General features: G+C 36.9%; 1 protein-coding gene across 16 annotated transcripts in view; it reads left to right on the top strand.

The window, feature by feature from the left end:
- The window catches only part of CADPS (calcium dependent secretion activator), a 550,474-nt gene that overhangs the window by 412,687 nt on the left and 117,541 nt on the right, over positions 1-20,246 (top strand). For 7 of the 16 annotated variants that reach the window (XM_074284210.1, XM_074284213.1, XM_074284217.1 and 4 more), the window contains one exon: positions 13,800-13,906. In XM_074284210.1, coding sequence (XP_074140311.1) covers positions 13,800-13,906 — 107 coding nt within the window. Of the gene's footprint in view, positions 1-491; positions 510-9,299; positions 9,393-13,799; positions 13,907-20,246 lie in introns of all 16 variants that reach the window. The other 9 variants (XM_074284209.1, XM_074284212.1, XM_074284216.1 and 6 more) reach the window with 2 other exon arrangements.

The raw sequence follows: 20,246 nt of genomic DNA on the forward strand, positions 1-20,246 counted from the left end.
TCCCCATGTGTAAGATCTCAGAATAATTCTGGGTCCAAGAGGACAGAAAGCAGTCCTTTCTCTGCCTACATTAGTGCGCATATGCCTCCTGTCTGCTATCTCTCAAGCTCAGTCGCTTGCCCTCATTCTCTTTAGATTGATTTGTCCTGTTCCTCCAAGCTCTGGCTAGAACATATGACTTAATTGTCACATAGAGAGTTCCATGTATGTTTCATAGCTTAATTCCACATTGACCTTGATTTGACTAATTTTCTATTTGTGCAGCATTTTCCACCTCTGTGAAGGAGCCTTTTTTGCTGATCCCCATACTTCAGGGCGGTGGGGATCCAGGGGGCAACTTTTTTTCTTTCAAATGTCATATATCACACATAAGTGGGGGGCATTTTGATCCACTTGCTCATTAATTCTGCGTATCTGTTCTTATTTCTCTCTTCTCTCCTTGCTCTCTCTCTCTCTCTCTGTCTCTCTCTCTCTCTTTCTCTCTCATATAGAGAATCAAAAGGACACAGGTGAACAACTGTATATGCATTATAAACTAAAGAGTTATATTTAGTTTATTTTTGTATTTTCTTTTATCCGGCTCCTTAAGTTGTACACTCCCAGAGACTGAAGCGGAGTTACAATAATGCTTAAGGAGTTAATTTGTGCTGTCTTAACATACATCATACCCCTTAGCTGTTAACCTTCTAGAGAACCTTGATAAAACATAAACTTCAAAGGAACAGAATTTCTTGGAACATCATTCCATTTTGGGGCACAACATTTTACCGATCTGGCCCCATGTGGTCGTATTTACTTTCAAAGGCTACGGAATCAAATTAATCCTCATTTTTATTTTCCATTTTTTTCTTTTCTTGTATTCTGACCTATCAAGAAGTTTATGTTATTTAGTTATTGTGTTCTAGCAATGAATCTAGAGGAGACTCGTGTTTGTGTTATTGTTGTTTGTAATATGTGGAAAGATAGAATTTGTGAGAAGGTAGAAATTGGATGTAAATCGTTTGAGTAGTTTGTCTTGGTGGTCCGTGCTTTCCACTGTTTTTGTTACTCTTTCTTGTGGGGCAACCTTCTGGGAAGCTCCAGATAGTTGGGTGTTCTGTCTTTTTTGGTTAATAATACCTCTGAGTAGATCCTATAAAGGAAGATCCTATCTGTAAGTTATTGTTGTCCACAGGAGAAGTTTGATCTGGTAGAATGCTAACCTTGGAATGAAGAACATCTGATTCAAATCCCACTTATCATTAGCTGTGTGACTCTGGGCAAGTCACTTATAATCTCCATGTGCCTCAGGGATCCCCTAGTGTTTATCTACTAATTTACTTATAAATTGTACCAATCCACAAGCTGATGATTCCCATTTCCTACATGCATTTATAAAGCTGGAGAGGGACTAGAGGAGTGGAAAGAACTGATCTTAGGATCTGAAAGACTTGGATTCAAATTCTATCTTTGATACATATTGGGCAAGTCATCATCTTTTGGGAGCTCTAATCAAATCTGTAAGACTCTGAATTGCAAAGACAGGGTCCATCTGTTTTGATGGAGGGAATTGATTATTCACTGAGAACTCCCCAAACCAATGAAATCTTAGATTCTTTCAAATATATCTATATCATATGTAATAAATAATATTTAATTTTTTAATCTTCATGAATCTAGCAGAAGAACATATTGACTTTTAAAAATAATAAAACTTCATTAACCATATTACTTTGGAAGAAATTTTCATAGTGGGCAGAACACATTTTTAATTCTTCTCTTTGTATGATAAGAAGTTCAGGAACTCAAAAACAATTGAATGAATACAGATCTTGCCTGTGACTATTTAGAATATTGTCTCCTATGTGGTCCAATGCCTGCGACTGGTTTCTTATGTGACTGGTAGAAAACTACCTATGGAATATTTCCGTGGAATCAGCTCAAAGCCCTCTTCTTCCCATTAACAAAAGTTGACTTCTGACAACTAGAAGTTAGGATTTTGACATCAAGATTTCTTAGGTTGGACTGGTCTCTCTTTTATTCTCGGGAACCTCAAAGGTTCATCCTTCCTCAATTTAGAAATTTTTCCTCTTTCTGGAAAGAGGATGGTGTCAATGATCAGCTCTGTCTTCTATGAGAAGTACTTATGATCTTCAGCTAATTCTTCATTTATTTCCCAAAGCATTTCATCTTCAACTATTCTTCCTTTCTTTAAGAGGAAAATTGAGCTAATGCTTTGGGTCTCCTTTCCTTCCTCCAAGAAACATCACTGGGTCTAAATAAATTAAAATAGCAAACATTATTATAATTTTGAAATGATCATCTTGAAACAAACTATCTCCTTGGTCTTTGGCAGTGGAGAGAAAGTTTGTAACCTTGTGACAATCTTCCCACTGAGCCAAATTGTAGTAAAATGCCAGATGCAGGAACCAAGTGAGAGAGAAATGAGAAGTCTTAAATCTTCTCTTCCCATTCTGTCTTTTTCATAATGCATTCCCAGTTCATTGATTAGCTTTGCAAAGAGCATTGATTGTCCTTTGTAATGAGAAAATGCAGGTAGATAAACAAGAATGACAAATAGAAAGTTCAGACTGCCTTTTCTGTTTTTGTACTTTTGTTGCCAGAGTACTACAAGCCAAATACTCATCTTTTGCTTTGAGAACTTCTTATGGAATACATGTAAACATGATTCCTTCTCAACAGCATCTGATCAGTAGACACAATCCAATCTCTCCAATTCAAGTCAACAAGCTTTTATTAAACATCTGCAAGGCTCTATATTAAGCACTGAATTTACAAAAAAAGATATATTAAACAATAAATGCTCTCAAAGATTTTACATTATATTGAAGGATACTTGCCCCATTTCACATGACGGCAAAAGAAATTAATCTTTTGTCCTTTAAAAGTGGTTTTTAAGAGTATAAACCATACCAGCACCAGATTATGGTGCTCTTACTCTTTTTTTGGTATCATGGACTCCTTTGGCACACTGTAAAAAACCCATGATAGCTATTCCCTCTTAGAATAATGCTTTTAAGTGCATAAAATAAAAATTGTAAGATTATAAAGGAAATCAATTATATTAAGATATAGTAATCAAAATATTCCAAAAAAAAAATAGTATAAAAAACCCCAGTTTTAGAAAAAAGCAATAATGGGCTAGTCAAAGTTTAATGACCTGAGGGGAAAAGGAAGGGGTAGGTAGAAGATTTAAGAATAATGATTTTTAATTTTAATTTTAATCTGCTTTATTAACAGTTTCTTAAATCTACAAAATGAAAAAAAGGATAAAGCAAATCCTGATTTGTAACAATTGGTGATACTGAAATTTTAGCACAACCCTATGTAGAAGAGACTTTAGAGGTCACCTAATCCAAACTCTTTCCTCCAAATGAGGAAATTCAGGCCCAAGAAAGTGATGGGACTTTGATGGGACTTTCCTAAAATCACACAGCTAATAAGTATCCAAGCTATCAGACTGGTCACTTTACAAAGGAAACAAGTATTCCAAGGACTCATAATGCATTGCTAATCTGTCTATTTGAAATAGCCCATTTAGCTTCAAGGTACAATGGATTTGAAGTCAAAAGACCTGAATTCAAATCCCAATGCTGGTTCAATAACTGGGAAACCCTGAACATGACAGTTCCTCAGATCAGTTTCTTCATAAATCAAATGAGCTTTAATGAGTGAGTTGAATTGGATGCCCTCTAATGGCCCCACAGAGCTAAACCTAAAGAAGGAGCAGATAATAACTATATCTAATCACATAAAACCTTGAGAATAGACCAGAGGTGACAAAATACTTCTGGTGACGTGACTCACAGAAGGCTAGCTATTTAGCACTTTCGGTCACATACATGAAATCACAAGGATCTTTATAGTAAGGAACAATAACAACAACAGCAACAACAAAAAGTTGTTTGACTGTACTAGCAATTATTAAGAATCTATGATTTGCTAAGCACCAGGCTATCTGACATGGAGCTTATAAATTCATTTTTCATTGTTTTTATTGAGCTCTTTACAATGGGATTGACACTGTGCTAGGCACTTTATGGGATAAAAATAAAGAAGCTTGAAGGAAATAGTCCCTATTCTTAAAAAATGATATTCTATTGAAAGTAATTATATGGATTTAAGGAAATATGGAATCATCACAATATAAATTAGAAGAAGGGAACAGCATTTATTAAACACCCTTGATGTGTCAGATACTATGCTAAGTACTTTATGAATATTATCTCATTTGATCATAATAATTGAAGAGACAGACAGAGAGAGATAGAGAGAGATAGAAAATGAGAAGGGGGGAGTGGGAAAGGGAAGAAGGGAGAGGGAATAACAGAAAGAGAAGGGGAAAGAGAGAGAAAGAAAAAGAGAGAGGGTAGAAAGAGAGAAAGAAAGAGAGAGAAAGAAAAAGAAAGAGAGGGAGAAATAGAGAGAAATCTGAGCGAGAGAGAGAGAGCAAGAAATAGAGTGAGAGAAAGAAAAAGAGAGAGGGGAGAAAGAGAGAGAGAAAGAAATAGAGAGAAAAAGAGAGAGAGAAAGAAAGAGAGAGAGAAAGAGAGACAGAGAGAGAGAGAGGGAGAGAAATACAGAGACAGAGAGAGACAGAGAGACAGAGAGAGAGAGACAGAGAGAGAGAGAGAGAGACAGGGAGAGAGACAGAGAGACAGAGAGAGAAACAGAGAGAGAGAGAGAGAGAGAGAGAGAGAGAGAGAGAGAGAGAGAGAGAGAGAGAGAGAGAGAGAGAGAGAGAACTAATAAGTGGGAAAGGAAGATCAGAAAAATCAGAAGGAGCTTCCTGTAGGAAGTAAAAATTGAGCTAGTCTCTGAAAGGAATCCCCCGCTGGGGGAAAGTAGGGATTCCAAGAGGTTTAAATGAGGAAGGAGGACATTTCACATACAAGGATCCAATTATTCTCATGCTTGGAGGCAGAAGATGGAATATTAAAATAGATGAAGGAGGGCAATGTAATATAAGATTGGAATCGTAAGTAACACAGGATGACCATAATAGCACAGTTTCCCTTAAAGTATGGCACTTAGGATTGACAAAAGCAGTGGAAAGTGAGTCTCTTGCCCCTCTATGACAAGAAGCTGCACCTCATTTCAGGTGACCCAACATCTCAAAAGCTTTTTTGGTTGTCACATAAAATTACTGACTCATATTGAACTTTCAGTCCACTAAAACCTCAAGATCTTTTTTTCAGAACTGCTATCTATTTTTGATATTATACTTATGAAGTTAGGTTTTATATTCAAATATAAGACTTTGGATTAATATTTATTGAATTTCATCCTATTCTATTTAGCCCAATGCTCTCGTCTTCAAGATACTTTGGGATTCTAATTCTACTTAGCTATCCCTTCAAGATATGGACTATGTGAACAATTGTTACTTTTTTTTCAGGGAATGGTTAAGAAATCATTAGAAATGGATAGTGATGTTTAAAAAATTTTTTTTAAGGAAATGGTACATTTAAAAGAATCTAAAATGCCAGACTCTTTTTTTTTTTCTCCTAAAAGTAATAGGAAACCATTGATTTTTTTTTTTTTTTTAGTAGTGAATTGACATGGTCAGATCTGTTTTAGGACTATCAATGTGGCAGTTGTTTGAAAGGTGGATTAGAGAGAGGAATGAGTGACAGCCAAAAAACCAAGTAAGAAGATGTTGCATTGTAATTTAGGGAAGAGGAGATGACCAAAATTTGAACAGATACTCATGGATGAAGAAAAGAGGACTGACAACTAATTGGATTTAGGAGAGTGGGGAAAAGGAAAGAATATTGATGAATTCATGGTAGATTTTTTGTTTAATCCAAAGTAAATTGGTGCAATTATTATCACAAAAGAGAGAGAAAGACAAAGAGAAGGGGGATGGGAATGGATTATAGATATATGATAAATAGATATATAAATACATACATACAAAGTGTTAGAAAGGTGGGACCTCATACTCAGAAGGGTCTGAGCATTCCTAATCTTAAATTTGAGTTTTCTTCATCATATATTGGATTCAGAATGACTATCATGTGATAGACTAAAGTTTTCACTTTTCTTCCTATGTGCTAATGTAGTATAAAAACTGACAGAGGAAGAGGAATACATCAGTGAAATACTAGAATTGTTTATGATCTCAGCCCTTCTTTTCTAGTTAACATTGCTCACATTTAAAAAGATATCTTAACCTTCCTTTGTTTTCTGAAATGACCAGCAACGTGTCCTGTCAGAAGGAAGGATCCTGTTCTCAAGAATACCTAAATAAGGTCCAAGATCATAGCCCATTGGAAGTCTCCCATGGAATTGGGTTGACCCTTCAGAGCTTAAGAGATTTTGAAAATACGTGTACCTCAGCTAATGATCTTTTCAAAATATCTGAAGACTGTAAGGATGGACGATAATTTGTTTAGTGACCAATCTCCTGAAGAATTAATATGTTTTAATAAAAGCTCTATAAAATTATTTGGCATCTACACTGTCTGACATGCCAGCATGTTGACTTGGCTTGCTTAATTAAATTTCTTTGTTCCAGAGAAAGGTTCTATTTTAGGAATGGAAATGAGATATTGAAAGGTAACAATGATAGGGGGAAACATCAATAAAATCTTTATTTGCTATTAAAATTAGTTATATGGTATCCACAAGTGAAGTAAGCAATGGAGGAAATTATTGATAATTCAATCATTCATTCAGGATCATTTATTAAACAAAGATCATATACGAAACAGTGTACTCTTGGGCTATGTTCTGGACTCAAAAAAAAAAAAAATTGGAGGGGAGAAGCTGAATCTCTCCATTGATCAAATCACGAGGACCATTGTTCATTCTTCTGTGGAGAGCCTTTGAGCCTTTTGATAATCTCGATAACAAAATTTGCCCATCTCTATGCAATCCTGAAGAAACTAGATGCTCTTGAAGGCATTTCTCAGTTGTCTCTTTGGGGTTGGGCTTCTTTCTCTGCTTTTCTCCCACCCCAGGATACTGTTAATAAAGCTGTATGGGTTAGTGTTTTTAAATAGTGACAAGGCCCACACACTGGTGTCCTCGGGAACATATTGGGAAGCTAGGTCTTGATGCAACTTGTCAGCTCCATCCATTCATGGCTTTTTCTGTGACTGGCAGCAGAACCATTGCTGTCCAGGTTATCTTCGACCTAATTGGAATGTCTTTTCCCTCTTTCTTTTTTGGCTGGCATGAGTGACCATTCCCAAAAAGCCTCTCTTTGTTTGTATCGGTCATATTTCACTCCCTTTTCTGGAGCCAAAGTGGTTTCATTGTGTAAACACACGCTATAGTATATATAGATGGAAACTTCCAGGTATGATGGACTAGATTGGATTTTTTGAGTGCTTGGTTTGGTTTGGTTTATTTTCTCATGGTGGCAAGTTTTCCCACTGGAATAGAAGACAGACAGCTAAGTGAAATAAATCCCTTTCTAAACGCTCCCTGATGCTTCAAGATCTTGAAACAATATCCATCATTTCTTGAGTAATGGTGTGGCCAAGGAGGTTGTTTTGTTATTATGTGAATCACCAATCAAGTGGGAGTAAAAGGAATTCATTGTCACTGGACAAGGAGTCTTCATGAGGTGTGAAAAGTTGATCTTGAGTGAAACATGACTGGAGACAAGTGAGTCAAAATATATAGAAGAAACTAGAATCTCACTTTTAGGGTAGAAAAACCCAAAATGATGAGATCTGTCCCCCTCCCAAAAGTTATGAGATCATTATTTGTTTTACAAAGAGATTAATAATGGACTTTCTTTAAAGAGCAATTCCTTCTAGCGCATTTAACATATAAGTAGATTTTTTTTTAACTTTGTACTCAACTTTTCAGATAACACGTCCATTGCCTAAAGTGGGGCCTGCCTGTGATACATTCCAAAGTGTAGCAAAGCCAGAAGCATTTCAAAATTTTTTTATAACTCTACATCCAACACTGCTACATTCAAGGAGTCCAGCACTGAAAAGGATCCCTTAAACTTTTGCTTTGAAACAGATGGCTTAGCAGAATATTGTGCTCATCCCGCTATCCCGATCCCTTTATTAACACCCCTAGAATTCAAAACACCCAAAATCTATTTCCTATAACCTGCAGCCAAATCTGTTTTTTTTTCCTCCTCCCCATTGAAAATTCAAGCAAACCAAGAAATCTTTTTGGCAACAAAGTGGCCCCCCTCACCATGCAGATTGCTAAAAACTGGAAATATTAGCAGGGAGTACCTTTCCTAAGGCTCCAGAGACTCTCATTAAGGGGGGGAATTATAGAATCAGATATTGCTGGTTATTGGTATTTATATTGAAGAGGGGGCTATTGTTATAGAATTTTCTGCTGGGCTGATATTGTAAACTATATGACAGATGGGTCAAGTTCGAATTGCAGTATTCTAACATTTGGAATAGCAAGTAACATATTTGATAGAGCTGGCAAGTTTTTATATATGATTCAACCCACAATATAAAAGCCATGAGAATTCCAAATTGAAAATAATTAAATGAGCTGAAAACAATCAGAATCCACACATTTTTTTTTCAAGTGACAGATTTTTACAGGCTTAAATTCCACAAAGGGAGCAAGAATATTTTCCAGCTACCTTGAACTAATGTAGGCATTTCCTCTTTACAAAAAAAATCTTTCCATAGCTATTAGTCTTGTATTCTCCATCTTCAGAAAGGGCAAGGAAATTAATAATTATACTGATAATTTTTTTAATGCTTTCCCAAATGTTATCACCTTTGAATCTTGCAATAATCCTACGAGTTAGGAAGAACAAGTATTATCATCCCCATCTTGCAGATGGGAAAACTGAGGCTCCAAAAAGAGATTCATTGACTTGTCCACAATCACAAGGCCAGTAAATGGTGGGAGCTAAGTATAGAAACCAGGGCTTCTGACCATGGGCTAATTAAGAAATACTTCCTGTAATCAGAATGGAAAAAGCAGTCTTCGTAACTCTGGTACCGTTATTCTAAAAACGGATTTTCAATCAGCTAATAATGTTCACATCCTTTCAACCAGTTAATAATGTTCATGTGATAGTTTGTTCCATTAAAGACAGGAAATTGTAATCTTTTGTGTGACTTAGGAAGGACCAGGATTGTAGAAGCTGTCAAGTGGTGCTGTTGCCTGTCCAATTATGTCACACCCGGGGACCGTTGACATATCCTGGGACAATAGCAGCTCTCCATTTGTGTCACCATTTATGCTTCTGTTCTGTTGTTTTGTTCCAAGTTGGTCATCTTATTTGTCGCCATTTGTTAAAGTCATTTTGTCTCTTTACTTTTACTGTCTCCCCCCATCTACCTGAACAGCTCACCAGCCACCACGAGGGCCTCCTCCATCCTTGCAAAGGCAGACTAACACGCTCACTCAGAGACTCAAGGGCATACATAGGCAAACACCAAGTACAGTAATGGTTTCCCTTTCCTTCATTCTGCTATATCCTAGTTTAGTTGGCTTTCCTGTCTATGTTTTATCCCCCCCTTTAAAATTTAGTTTGGTCTTGATACATAGCAGGTAGTCGTTCCAAAGCCAAGACCATTTAGCTCTCGATTGGAACTTAGTAAGCTTTTGAGAGACTCGAAAGACAGCATTTCTTTCCAATTGTCCACATTTTTTTTTTGTCTAGCAATGTCTGACATATGCAACATTTTCAAATCTCAATGTCAGCACAAAATAACATTGTTGTTGCATAACATTTTGCATGACAATTTTATACGTATGAGCTTCAATTCTGTTGTATGAAATGTCATTTTAAGTATACTGTATCTGTTCAGCCTCCAGTGCTCCAGCTGCTACCGTGACATGAGGACCACAGAGATGTTACAGCATGGCAGAGACAGTTTTGAACACATCAAGCCATGTGACAAACCAACCAAAAACTAGTTCTAAAGATTTGGATGTGTTCATTAGCCTCTGCTGATTAGCAAGATCCTCTACCCCTGCATCTACTTTAAAGACAGCATCTTAAAGAGGCATTTTCAGTCTCATCTATATTTTAGCTAATAGATGACCTACAAAAATGGCAGGCGACAGATATCTCTCCTGAGAAGTTCCGCAAATCCATTTTTCTATTAATTGGGCATTCATCCTCTATCAAACATATAAAAAAGAAATGTTTGGTTCCATGGGTTAATTAGCAGATTGGGTTTTGTAGACTGAGGATTATTAAGTGATTTACTTGGATGACTGCCTGTTAAAATTCAGAATTGAAGGAGGTTTTATTAAACATACTGGCTGTATATATATATAATATACGCGCATATATCATATATATATAACACAACAGACAAACACATATATGTGGATATTTGCACAAGCAACCATGAAAAGGTTAGGTGCACATATACATATATGTGCATATCTATCAAGAGAGATAGATAGATGATAGTCAATCAAAAACTCCTGAGCATTAATACATATATTTTAGTGGACCTGCTTAGAGCATCTTAAATTTCTCCAAATATTAAAAAATCTTTCAAAGTAACAGTGTGGAAGTTGTCAACTTGGAAGGGTAAGTAATAAGTCATATCAAGTCAAATCACGTTAGAGTTAGTCAATGCTCCCCAAAGTTTAGAACTCTCAACTGTTTAAAAGATAATGAGGGATTTGAAAGATGCGCTAAGTGGGGCTCCCCGGTAGATATGTATTAATGTGCAGGCTAGTGTGCTTTTACTAGGCAATGTGTATGTGTGTGTATGTGTGTGTGTGTGTGTGTGTGTAGGTGTGTAAGTAATAGGTAATATGCATAGGATGGGGAATTTTCAATGTTAGCTACTAACAAAGATAAATTCACTTTGCAAAGTTACTAGTTAACATGAAAATACCTCCTCCTGCACTGATTACCTAGACTTGTGTACACAGTATGTTTTATAAGACCTTAAAGATTGCGGGTAAAATGGTCATTGCTTATTTGTAAAATAACCCTCAGGTAAGTAACTTCAAGTCCACATTATTTTGTTTGACTAATTAGACTCCAGAGTCCTTACATATCATCCCTACCAATAGGAGCTCCAATGTCAGCTCCATTTTCTTCTATCTGGGTAGAACACAGATGTTGCCATGCTTGGGTCTTGTCACAGGATAACCCTCCATATAGCGTTCTTATTTCTATAATAGGGAATCATGATAAGGCTATGACAGTTCAGGTCTCCCATATTTTCAGTCAGTAAGTAATTTTTCATGGACCAATCAGTCAGATATCCAAAAGACTGTCAAAAACACTTTTTTTTTCCCCCATTGGATTTCAAAGAACCATGCTGTGGGATGTCTTACTTTCCCCAAGCCAAAAAAAAAAAAAAAAGATAAAGCTTTACAATGTATCAATAAATCGAATTTTATGTTTCATCAGTGAATTCTCAACTGTTGCTGGAGGGAAAGGTTGAATAACCTAATTAGTCCAGCAGAGAAATCTTTCTCTCCATCAATCCATGGATTAATCAATTAAGAAGCATTTATTAAGCATTTACTGCATACCAGACACTGTGCTAAGTGGTGGGCATAAATAAGAAACAAAAATAGTCCTTGTTCTCAAAGAATTAATGTTCTAAGAGGGACAGTGTCATATACAAATCAGCTTTGGTCATGTACAAAGGAAACTAATGAGTTTATTTATAGTATTACAATCTCCTATGATATAATTCCATGAAATCAATATCAATTTGCTAATGGTCACTTCACCACAGAAAGAACAATAAAAGCAATCAATCAAACAAAAGGAAGTGAATAAAAGTGAATAGGTGTATTTATAGTACCTACTATGTACCTCATTGCACAGAAGGCAAGTATTATTATTATTCCCATTTTACAGTTGAGGAAACTGAGGCGAACACAAATTAAGAATCTTACCTGAGATCACACAGCTAGTAACTAACTGAGGCTAGATTTGAACACAGGTATATTCCTAACTCCAATTCCAGTACTCTATCCACTGTGCTAACCAATTTGTATTAATTCATAAAACTCCTACTATGTGCTCAAACAGTGCTAGGTGCCAGAAACAAAAATATAAAGAATAAAACAATAGCAGTTCACAAAAAATCCACAAAGCAATCCATTCCTCACCCCCAGGATTGCACCAATGAAGTCCAAAATATACCTGTCTTCCCTTCACAAAAAACCCAGTGGTCCTGAAGCAAATAGCTCTATTCCCTGAGGAATTAAGCTAGATGCTAATTAACTCTACTCCCCTAACCACCAAAGATATCAACAGGGCTGGGAGGGGGAGGAGATGATGGAAGGCTTTTTTTAGGATTCTATTGAGAATCCAGATGGACCCAATTCAAACCTCCTCTTATAAGGATGTCTCAGCATGCACACACACACACACACACACACACACACACACACACCCCACACATATGTACATATATATGCACACATGCATGAACACACACATAATATTGGGATTTTTTTTTTAGATTAGCCTAACTTTATCTCACAAGACATGGGGTACAAAAATAGTATATAATTACTAGCCTTCTGTAGAACATAACAGGACCTATTAGCTGTGTGCCATTGGCCAGTTCACTTAATTTCCCTTGGCTTGTTTCCTCCTTTGTAAAATAAAGGGATTGCACGAGATGACCTTCAAGCTATAAATCTATGATCCTATGAATTTTTTTATGTTTATAGCCTTTTTTACATTTAATAGGGAAATAGTCATGAATTCTGGCATGAGCAAGGCATTAACCAATATTAAATTACATCACTTTCTCAATGATTTCTTTTTGTTGTTGTTGTTGAAACAATTGGAGTTAAGTGATTTGCCTAGGGTCACACAGCTAAGAAATGTTAAGTGTCTGAGGTCAAATTTGAACTCAGGTCCTCCTTCAGTGCTGGCACTCTATCCACTGAGCCACCTAACTGACCGCTCAATGATTTCTTAAAAGATTTTCCTGTTCAAATGAATAAGTAGACATATTGGGAAGGATTGGTTGCTCCTTCCAATTCATTAGGAAGGATCCTAATTGCTATTAACTGTGAGAAACTCATATGTCCTAGGAAGAATATCTGAAAGTGTGGTTAACATCGCTGCACAAACATATATGCATGCAAATACAAACAAAAACACACACATCTTTTATTTTTACTGCAAGTACCTTGTTAAACTACTCTGACTTAATCTTCCTTCAGAGGGGCTCCAATCCAATCGGCCAGCCAAGGAGAAATGGGCAAAGCCATCCCATGTTCTGTCTACGATTGAGCATTCACTGATGATAACAATGAAATGATTACACCCAAAGTCCCTACTGTCCAAAAAGAATTAATATTTCTTCCAATTCCTTCTTGCTCTCCTTGAAGCAGTCACATCTTTGGATCTGGTCTATTGTTTTTTCAATGAAACAATCTAGACCTTGAATACAATTTTATCCAAGAAAGTGATACTTGCTGAAGGAGCAGAAAGCTCTAGATAGTGGAGATATGGCATAAATAGGGGTTTCTAGATAATCTTAGCATTTGCAGAAACTCGGTGATATACCAGGGTTCACCTATGGATGCTGTCCTTTAGAGAATGCTCTTGTGGGCACAAAATGTCACTGTCCCTCAATTTGAAACAGGCAATAGCATTTTTCTGAAAACTCAATGAGCCTACGCCAAGCTGGAGCACTGTTTTGTCATAATCTTATAATAATTTTTTTCAAAGTGGCTTCATGGTTTGCTCACTACTAATGATGTAGCATTTAACATTTGCATGGGAATTTTTTTTTAAGCTGTTAAATTATTCTGGGATCTCTTACCCACTAGTTCTAATGGCCAAAACACTCGCTCACCACTTGCGATGAATTTTAACTCCAATTCTTGTACTGCAGAAAATGTAGGCCGCTTAATCACTCCTGCCAAAAAACTAGAAGACACAATACGGTTGGCGGAATTAGTCATTGAAGTCCTCCAGCAAAATGAAGAGCACCACGCAGAGGTGAGTGGCGTCACTGTGTCCCCCCAGACACAAATCTCCTTGTGGTTTCAAACATTTTTCCCACTTATCCAGTGTTGAGAGTGGAAGTGCTGCCCTATTTCTTTATCCAGTTGGGTTTTCTAGAACGTGATAGAAACTTTGGTCCTGAAGGTTTAAGGAAATAACTCATCTTCAAGAGTAATTTGGGTTTTGTCCACTTGGACACCATTTCTGATGTTTTAGCTATGAACAATCCAAGGTAAGTCTAGCCCAGAGTCAATGAGTCCCAAATTTATTCCATTTTCCTAATTGGTTCTGGGCTATGTTGGTCCTTTTTGTTGTCGGTGGTGGTGGTGTTCGTGTTGGTCCCTTATCGTGTGGATACTAGGCAATGTTTTCTAATTTGTCGCTAAGTTTTTGCAGTAGTCTCTCCATTTGTTTTCTAGTTTACCTTGGGTTGCTAATGCTGCGACAAGATGGATCTTATTGTGTTGCTCATCGTGTAGTTTTTCCAACACGCACCTCAATCAGCAAGACTTGTCATCCAAAAGACACTTTTATAGAATGCCAGTTCTAACAAAGTCCTAAACCTGTAAGGAACTAACGCCATAGGTCCAGCTTGTAGTAAATCCATTCTGTTCCCAGCTGCTGTATATCCCAATTTATTCTCAAACTCAGACCAAACAATGCTCTTTCTGCCATCCTTTTCTTGAATGATACACTCACTTTCTCTTTTCCTTCACATTTAGATGGGTTGCATTAAAGGCGCTCAGTAAAAGCAATTTCACAGTCCCCCCAAAGAGATCTCCACCATCTAATGAACACTGACAGTACAATTAACTAATATCTAACAGACCATAAATCCGCTAGTCCCAACTAACGCCTGATTGCATATTTAAATTTCCTCCCTATTTTTCTACTGTTCATTCATTCTTGGATGATCCTGGCAGGGGAAAGAGGTATGTGACTCAAGCTGAATGGAACAAGTCACCTCCTGTCATACTCTGTGCATGTCCTCTTAATGCAGTGTTTTCCGATGGGATTTTACCTGGGCGCTCCTTGCTTTGTAACTCTGCCCCCCTCCTCCAAAGGAATGTAACAGCACCTTCAGACGGATGCTTTGGAATTGGTTTCCCTCCACAGAAGCGTAAATGTGGGGTGGCGATCTGGTCCATGCATGAAGCGATCAGTATATTGAAAAAGGACTGCAGTTACATCCCAACACAACCCTACCTGCCTGGACTCTTTCCTTACTTAGCCTGTCGTATTTACCTGTGTTGGTCTGCACTCACCTTTATTCTGCCAGATGAGTAGTGAATTTAGTAACCAGTAGCTAGTTAGAATGGTACTAATCTTCTTATAATAGTGTCTGTATGTGAATTATATATACGGTATTTATATATAGAGAGAGTGACCAAGAATGAATATTTTCTCCCAAATCCAGGTGGAAGTCCATCATATTTCCTTAAGATTAGGAGAATAATTTCAAAGCAACGCTTGCAGAACCATGAGGAATATATCAGAAAAGTGAATAAAGTCCATAGGATTGTCCATTGTTTAATTTTAACCCTTACCTTGCCCCTCAGGTATAACCTGACCAAGATGGCTTCCACTGGGTTTCTTTTTTCCCTTTTTGTTTGTTTTTTCTGAATGTCACTAAAGATCTTGCCCACATTGACCATGCTATTAACTCATATCAGCAACTCTTCTTCAAGACAATGTAAGAAGTTTTCCCAGTTCTTTCTTAGTCTGAAGAAACAAAACTTTCTCCACTATATCAAATCTCACAAGATAACAAATAGTCTCAACAATTTATTGTAATGGTTCATGAATATTGAGGGGAATCATGAATTCCACATGAATTATTTTCAAAATCTACTTGTGGTGTAGGGAAAAAAAAACATGCAGTAACATTTCACAAAGTTGCATCCATACAGATACCAGAGAAAAGCTGAATCTTCTGGGAAAGAATACATGAATTTTGAAAATAATATTTCAGGTCCTTAATCATCATCTAAAATGATCTTGACAAGATTTTCACAAAGAATTTTGCTTTTATACATTAAAAAATCACTATAATAGATGATTCTATGAGATAGAAGAAAAGTAAATTCACAGATTTTTTTTTTCAGGATTCTAAGATTTGTTCTTAGAACTAACGATGAGCTGGGTGCACTTTGAATTTACTTACCTAAAAAAGTACATTTTGTATAGTAGCTTCATTGTACTCACACTTAAGCAGAAATATTTTAATCAAACTTCATTTGATTTTATTTCATGAGTCCCTGGCTCTCTGTTCATGCTAGCCTGATAGAGGAAGGCAAGTTCTTGCCCTCAAGGAGCTTATAATCTAATTAGAGAAATACATAAAGAGTGGCTGGTTTGTCAGCGTGAGTTCCTACCACAAATGAAGATAGACTCTCTTTTTGACAATAGATAAGTCCTAGCACATAGAGACTTATAATGATAATGAAAATAATAAATATCACTATTACTTAGCCTCTGGCACATAGAGGCTAAGTAATAGTGATATTTACTATTTTCATTATCATTATTATGAGGGTAATGTTATTATTATTTTGAAGAAATACTATTACTAACAATAATGACTAATATTAATATAGTACTTATTATGTACTAGACACTGTGCTAAGCACTTTACAATTATAGTCTTATTTGATCTTCACAACAATTCTAGGATGTAGAGGTACTTATTATCCCCATTTTACAGATGAGGAAACTGAGTTGCAGGATTACAGAGTTCATAAGTGTATAACTTATGTCTTCCAGACTCCAGGTCCCCTCTATTCACTGTGCTATTTATCATACATAAGACTTGAGACAGGGCTTGAACCCATGAATCTCTGACTCTAGGCTAGCATCCTACCCACAATTCCACTCATAAAAAGATAACTAACATGAGAAGATCAGCACAGGTGGCAGATGCTTTAGGATTTCAGAATGAGGGAGAGATCAGTTCCAATTGGAGAAGTTGTCATGGAGAAGGTAAGATTTGCATAGGATCATTAATGATGGGTCTATGGTACCAAATAAGATAAATTGGGAAGTAGGATTTTTTTTTACAGTGAATTCTCAAATAGTAAATTGCAACATGGAAATTTCAACAGTGTAGATGGCATCAGATCTGTAAAAATGCAGGAGAGACTTAATGCTTCCCCATTAAATGATGTTTCAATTCATTTTAAATTTCAAAACAAAGTAATTTCAATGGCTCAGAGAAAATTCAGAGCAGCCGAGAGTACCCAGCACTGCACCTCTATCTCCACACAACAATACAAGTTTTTTGTCCCATATGTTGTCTTAGTGGACTCCTCATTGGATTCTGTTCTCAGAAGCACAACAGGGAGAAATGTTATTTAAAAAAAAAAAACTGTCCTGTATTGTTGCTTTTCTTTTTGCCCAATCTCTCTCTCTATGTATACGTATGTATATGTATATATGTATTTAGGCATATAGGTGTGCATATATACATGTGAACGTGTGTGTAAGATATACAATACTTAATTTGGGGGTGATTGTACCTGTAAACTACGTCTCCTCTTCTTTGAAATATTTTTAAAAGTACACAGGTAAGGAATTGGGAGATAAAACAGCATATTAACAGCTTGGAAGATGATTTGAAGAAACATTGATCTCTTTCAGAGTAGTTCTAATAACATTTACAAGAATTGTGTTCGCTTGCACCAGCAGAGTAACCATCTTTTCAACAGCAATCAATCAAACAAGTATTTAAGAACCTACTATGTGCCACAGCCACTATCTTAGGCACTGGGGATACAAAGACAAAAATTAAACATTCTGAAGTCAAGGAGCATATAATTCTTTCATGAAATGAAAAGCCAGGCTATTTGCTGAATGAGTCATATGACCTCTGTTTTCAATATAATGAAAGTGGGATTGGTGTTTGTTTGGGTCCTCCCTCCCCAACCAAGTCATTTGTGGTTAGAGACTCTCCAGTTCTTGTGAGATACATAAGTAGTCCTTTCTCTCTTTTCTCCCCTCCTCTTCTTCCTCTTCCTCCTCCTCCTCCTCTTCCTTCACTTCTTCCTTCTCCTCCTCCTCTTCATGTTCTCCCCCTCCTTTTCCTCCTCCTCCTCCTCCTCTTCCTCCTTCTTCTCTTCTCCCTCCTCCTCCTCTTCCTCCTTCATCTTCTTCTTTCTTCTTCAACTTCTTCTTCTCCATTTTCTTTATCTCTCTTACACACAAACATACACACACACATTGTTTATGTTGGTCCTGACAGCTTTTATAGTTTGGGTTGGTTGCTGGATTTTGTTATTTAAAAATATCATAGCGCTAGCCAAGCTTCAGTATTAAGATACATTAGGAAATAAGCTTAAGAAAAGACATGATGGTAAGAGTATCATCACTCTGAGACTATTGGTTCAATAACTAATTGATTGTTAATCATTTGCCGGGCCCTTTACTGAATGTGATCTTAGAGGTTGCCCTTGCCCCTTGGATTCATAATGTGAAATAAAAGATAAGCAAGACCAAAACAGAGTTTAGCAAAGGGAAGGGAATGGTAATAAGCATTTATTCAGTGTTTGCTATATGCCAAAAACTGTACTGTGTCATTTACATTTTCATTAGAGTGGAGAAATACTCTGCTCAAAAGGTTTATCTTTCATATTCCCTAGAGCAAATGACATCTGATAGACGTCTTTAAAAATATTTTGTTTTCTATAGACACGTAATCTCAGAATTATAAAATGTATTTAGCCCACCTGTATACCTGCATACCTGAATGACAGTCTGTGCTACTGTAGTCCCAAAAAATGATCATCTTACCTCCCCTTGGAGTTCTTCAGTGATGGGCAAACCCCACCCATCCCAAGCCAGCTCTTTGTTCCACTTTTCTCCCTAATTGTTGAAAAGTTGTATTGAGATGAAATCCTCTTTTGACTTATATTGCACTGTATCAAAATGCTAAACAAGGACTGACCAAAACTCCTGGAGAATACCATACCTCGATCTTTGAAAGTGCTTTTTCTTTTTAAAAGGGCCATGGATGAATATCCAAGAAATGCAGTCTGGGGCACTGGGCAATGGGAAAGTCACCAAACCTGACTTTTAAATTCTCTTTCCAAAGGGGGATAGTGAAGCATCAAAGGGGAGATGGAGGGTCTTTATTCCTGCTGATTATAACCAGGTGTCCAAAGAGGAAACAGCGAGACTTGGAGCCCTCATCTCTCTGCACAAGTAGCCAGTAAAACCTCATTCGTTCAGACCTCCATGAATTGAGAATGTAGGGCAATTCCAACACAACCTCTGCTGTCCCTACTGGGGCAAGAATTTGAAATCCTCTGTCAACTTCTAGGACCACACTGGAGAGCAAAAGAAATTTAGTAAATGTTCTTAAATCAACGTATAAATGAAAGGAAAGTGCTTCTGCCAGTGTCTTTGTGAATCTGGTACTTGATTATTGTGACTTGTATTATTTAGCTATTTCAATCATGTCTAAGTCTTCATAACCCCATCTGGGGTTTACTTGGCAAAAATACTTGATACTACAGATGAAGAAACTGAGGCAAAAAGGGCTAAATGACTTGCCCAAGGTCACACAGCTAGGAAGTATCTGAGGCTGGATTTGAACCCATCTACTGCACCAATATCTAATCAATAAGTCAATTAATCACGAGTATTTATTAAGAAATTATTTCGTATGATAAGAGGAAGCATGGTGTAATAGATGGAGAGTCAGTCTTGAGACCAGAAAGACCAGAATCCAAGTCACATTTGAACCAGATCCTGGCTCTGGATCCCTGGGCAAAGCATTTAGCACCTCAGCATTTGAGCCAGTTCTCTGATGCCTTGCATTGGTATAAGAGATTTTCACTCCTGGGAACTCCCTATACCCAACATAGGTCCAGTCTCTGCCCCTATGTGCCAGCATTGTGCTAGACACTGAGGATACAAAATCAAAAATGAAATCTACCCCGTTATGGGATATACACCTGACTTCTCAAGAGTTGTATTTGTCCCCTTTCTTCACTTACTTATTAGTACCAACTTAACGTGACTCAGAATTTTACGATATAATGAAAATTCTATTTATTTTTCAAATATCTTCTAACTTGGAGTTTTGAGTATGGGACCAGTCATCTCCATTCCCCTTCCCCATATCCATAATTATTCTGAACCAATGAGGTTTTACTGTGTTTTAAAATGAAACTTTAGCTATATCTCTCCAGTCAAGCAGACCTTGTAGAATGGTCCATGACTTGATTTTTTTCATTTAATTTGCAAACCAGCCCCATGTTGATAAAGGAGAAGTAAGTAAAATGGAATCTCATGAAAGAAGAGAGGCAGATTTTCTGCCTCTTAGTGGCTGTTAGAA

This window comes from Sminthopsis crassicaudata, chromosome 1, assembly GCF_048593235.1.
Source record: "Sminthopsis crassicaudata isolate SCR6 chromosome 1, ASM4859323v1, whole genome shotgun sequence".
Lineage (NCBI taxonomy): Eukaryota > Metazoa > Chordata > Mammalia > Dasyuromorphia > Dasyuridae > Sminthopsis > Sminthopsis crassicaudata.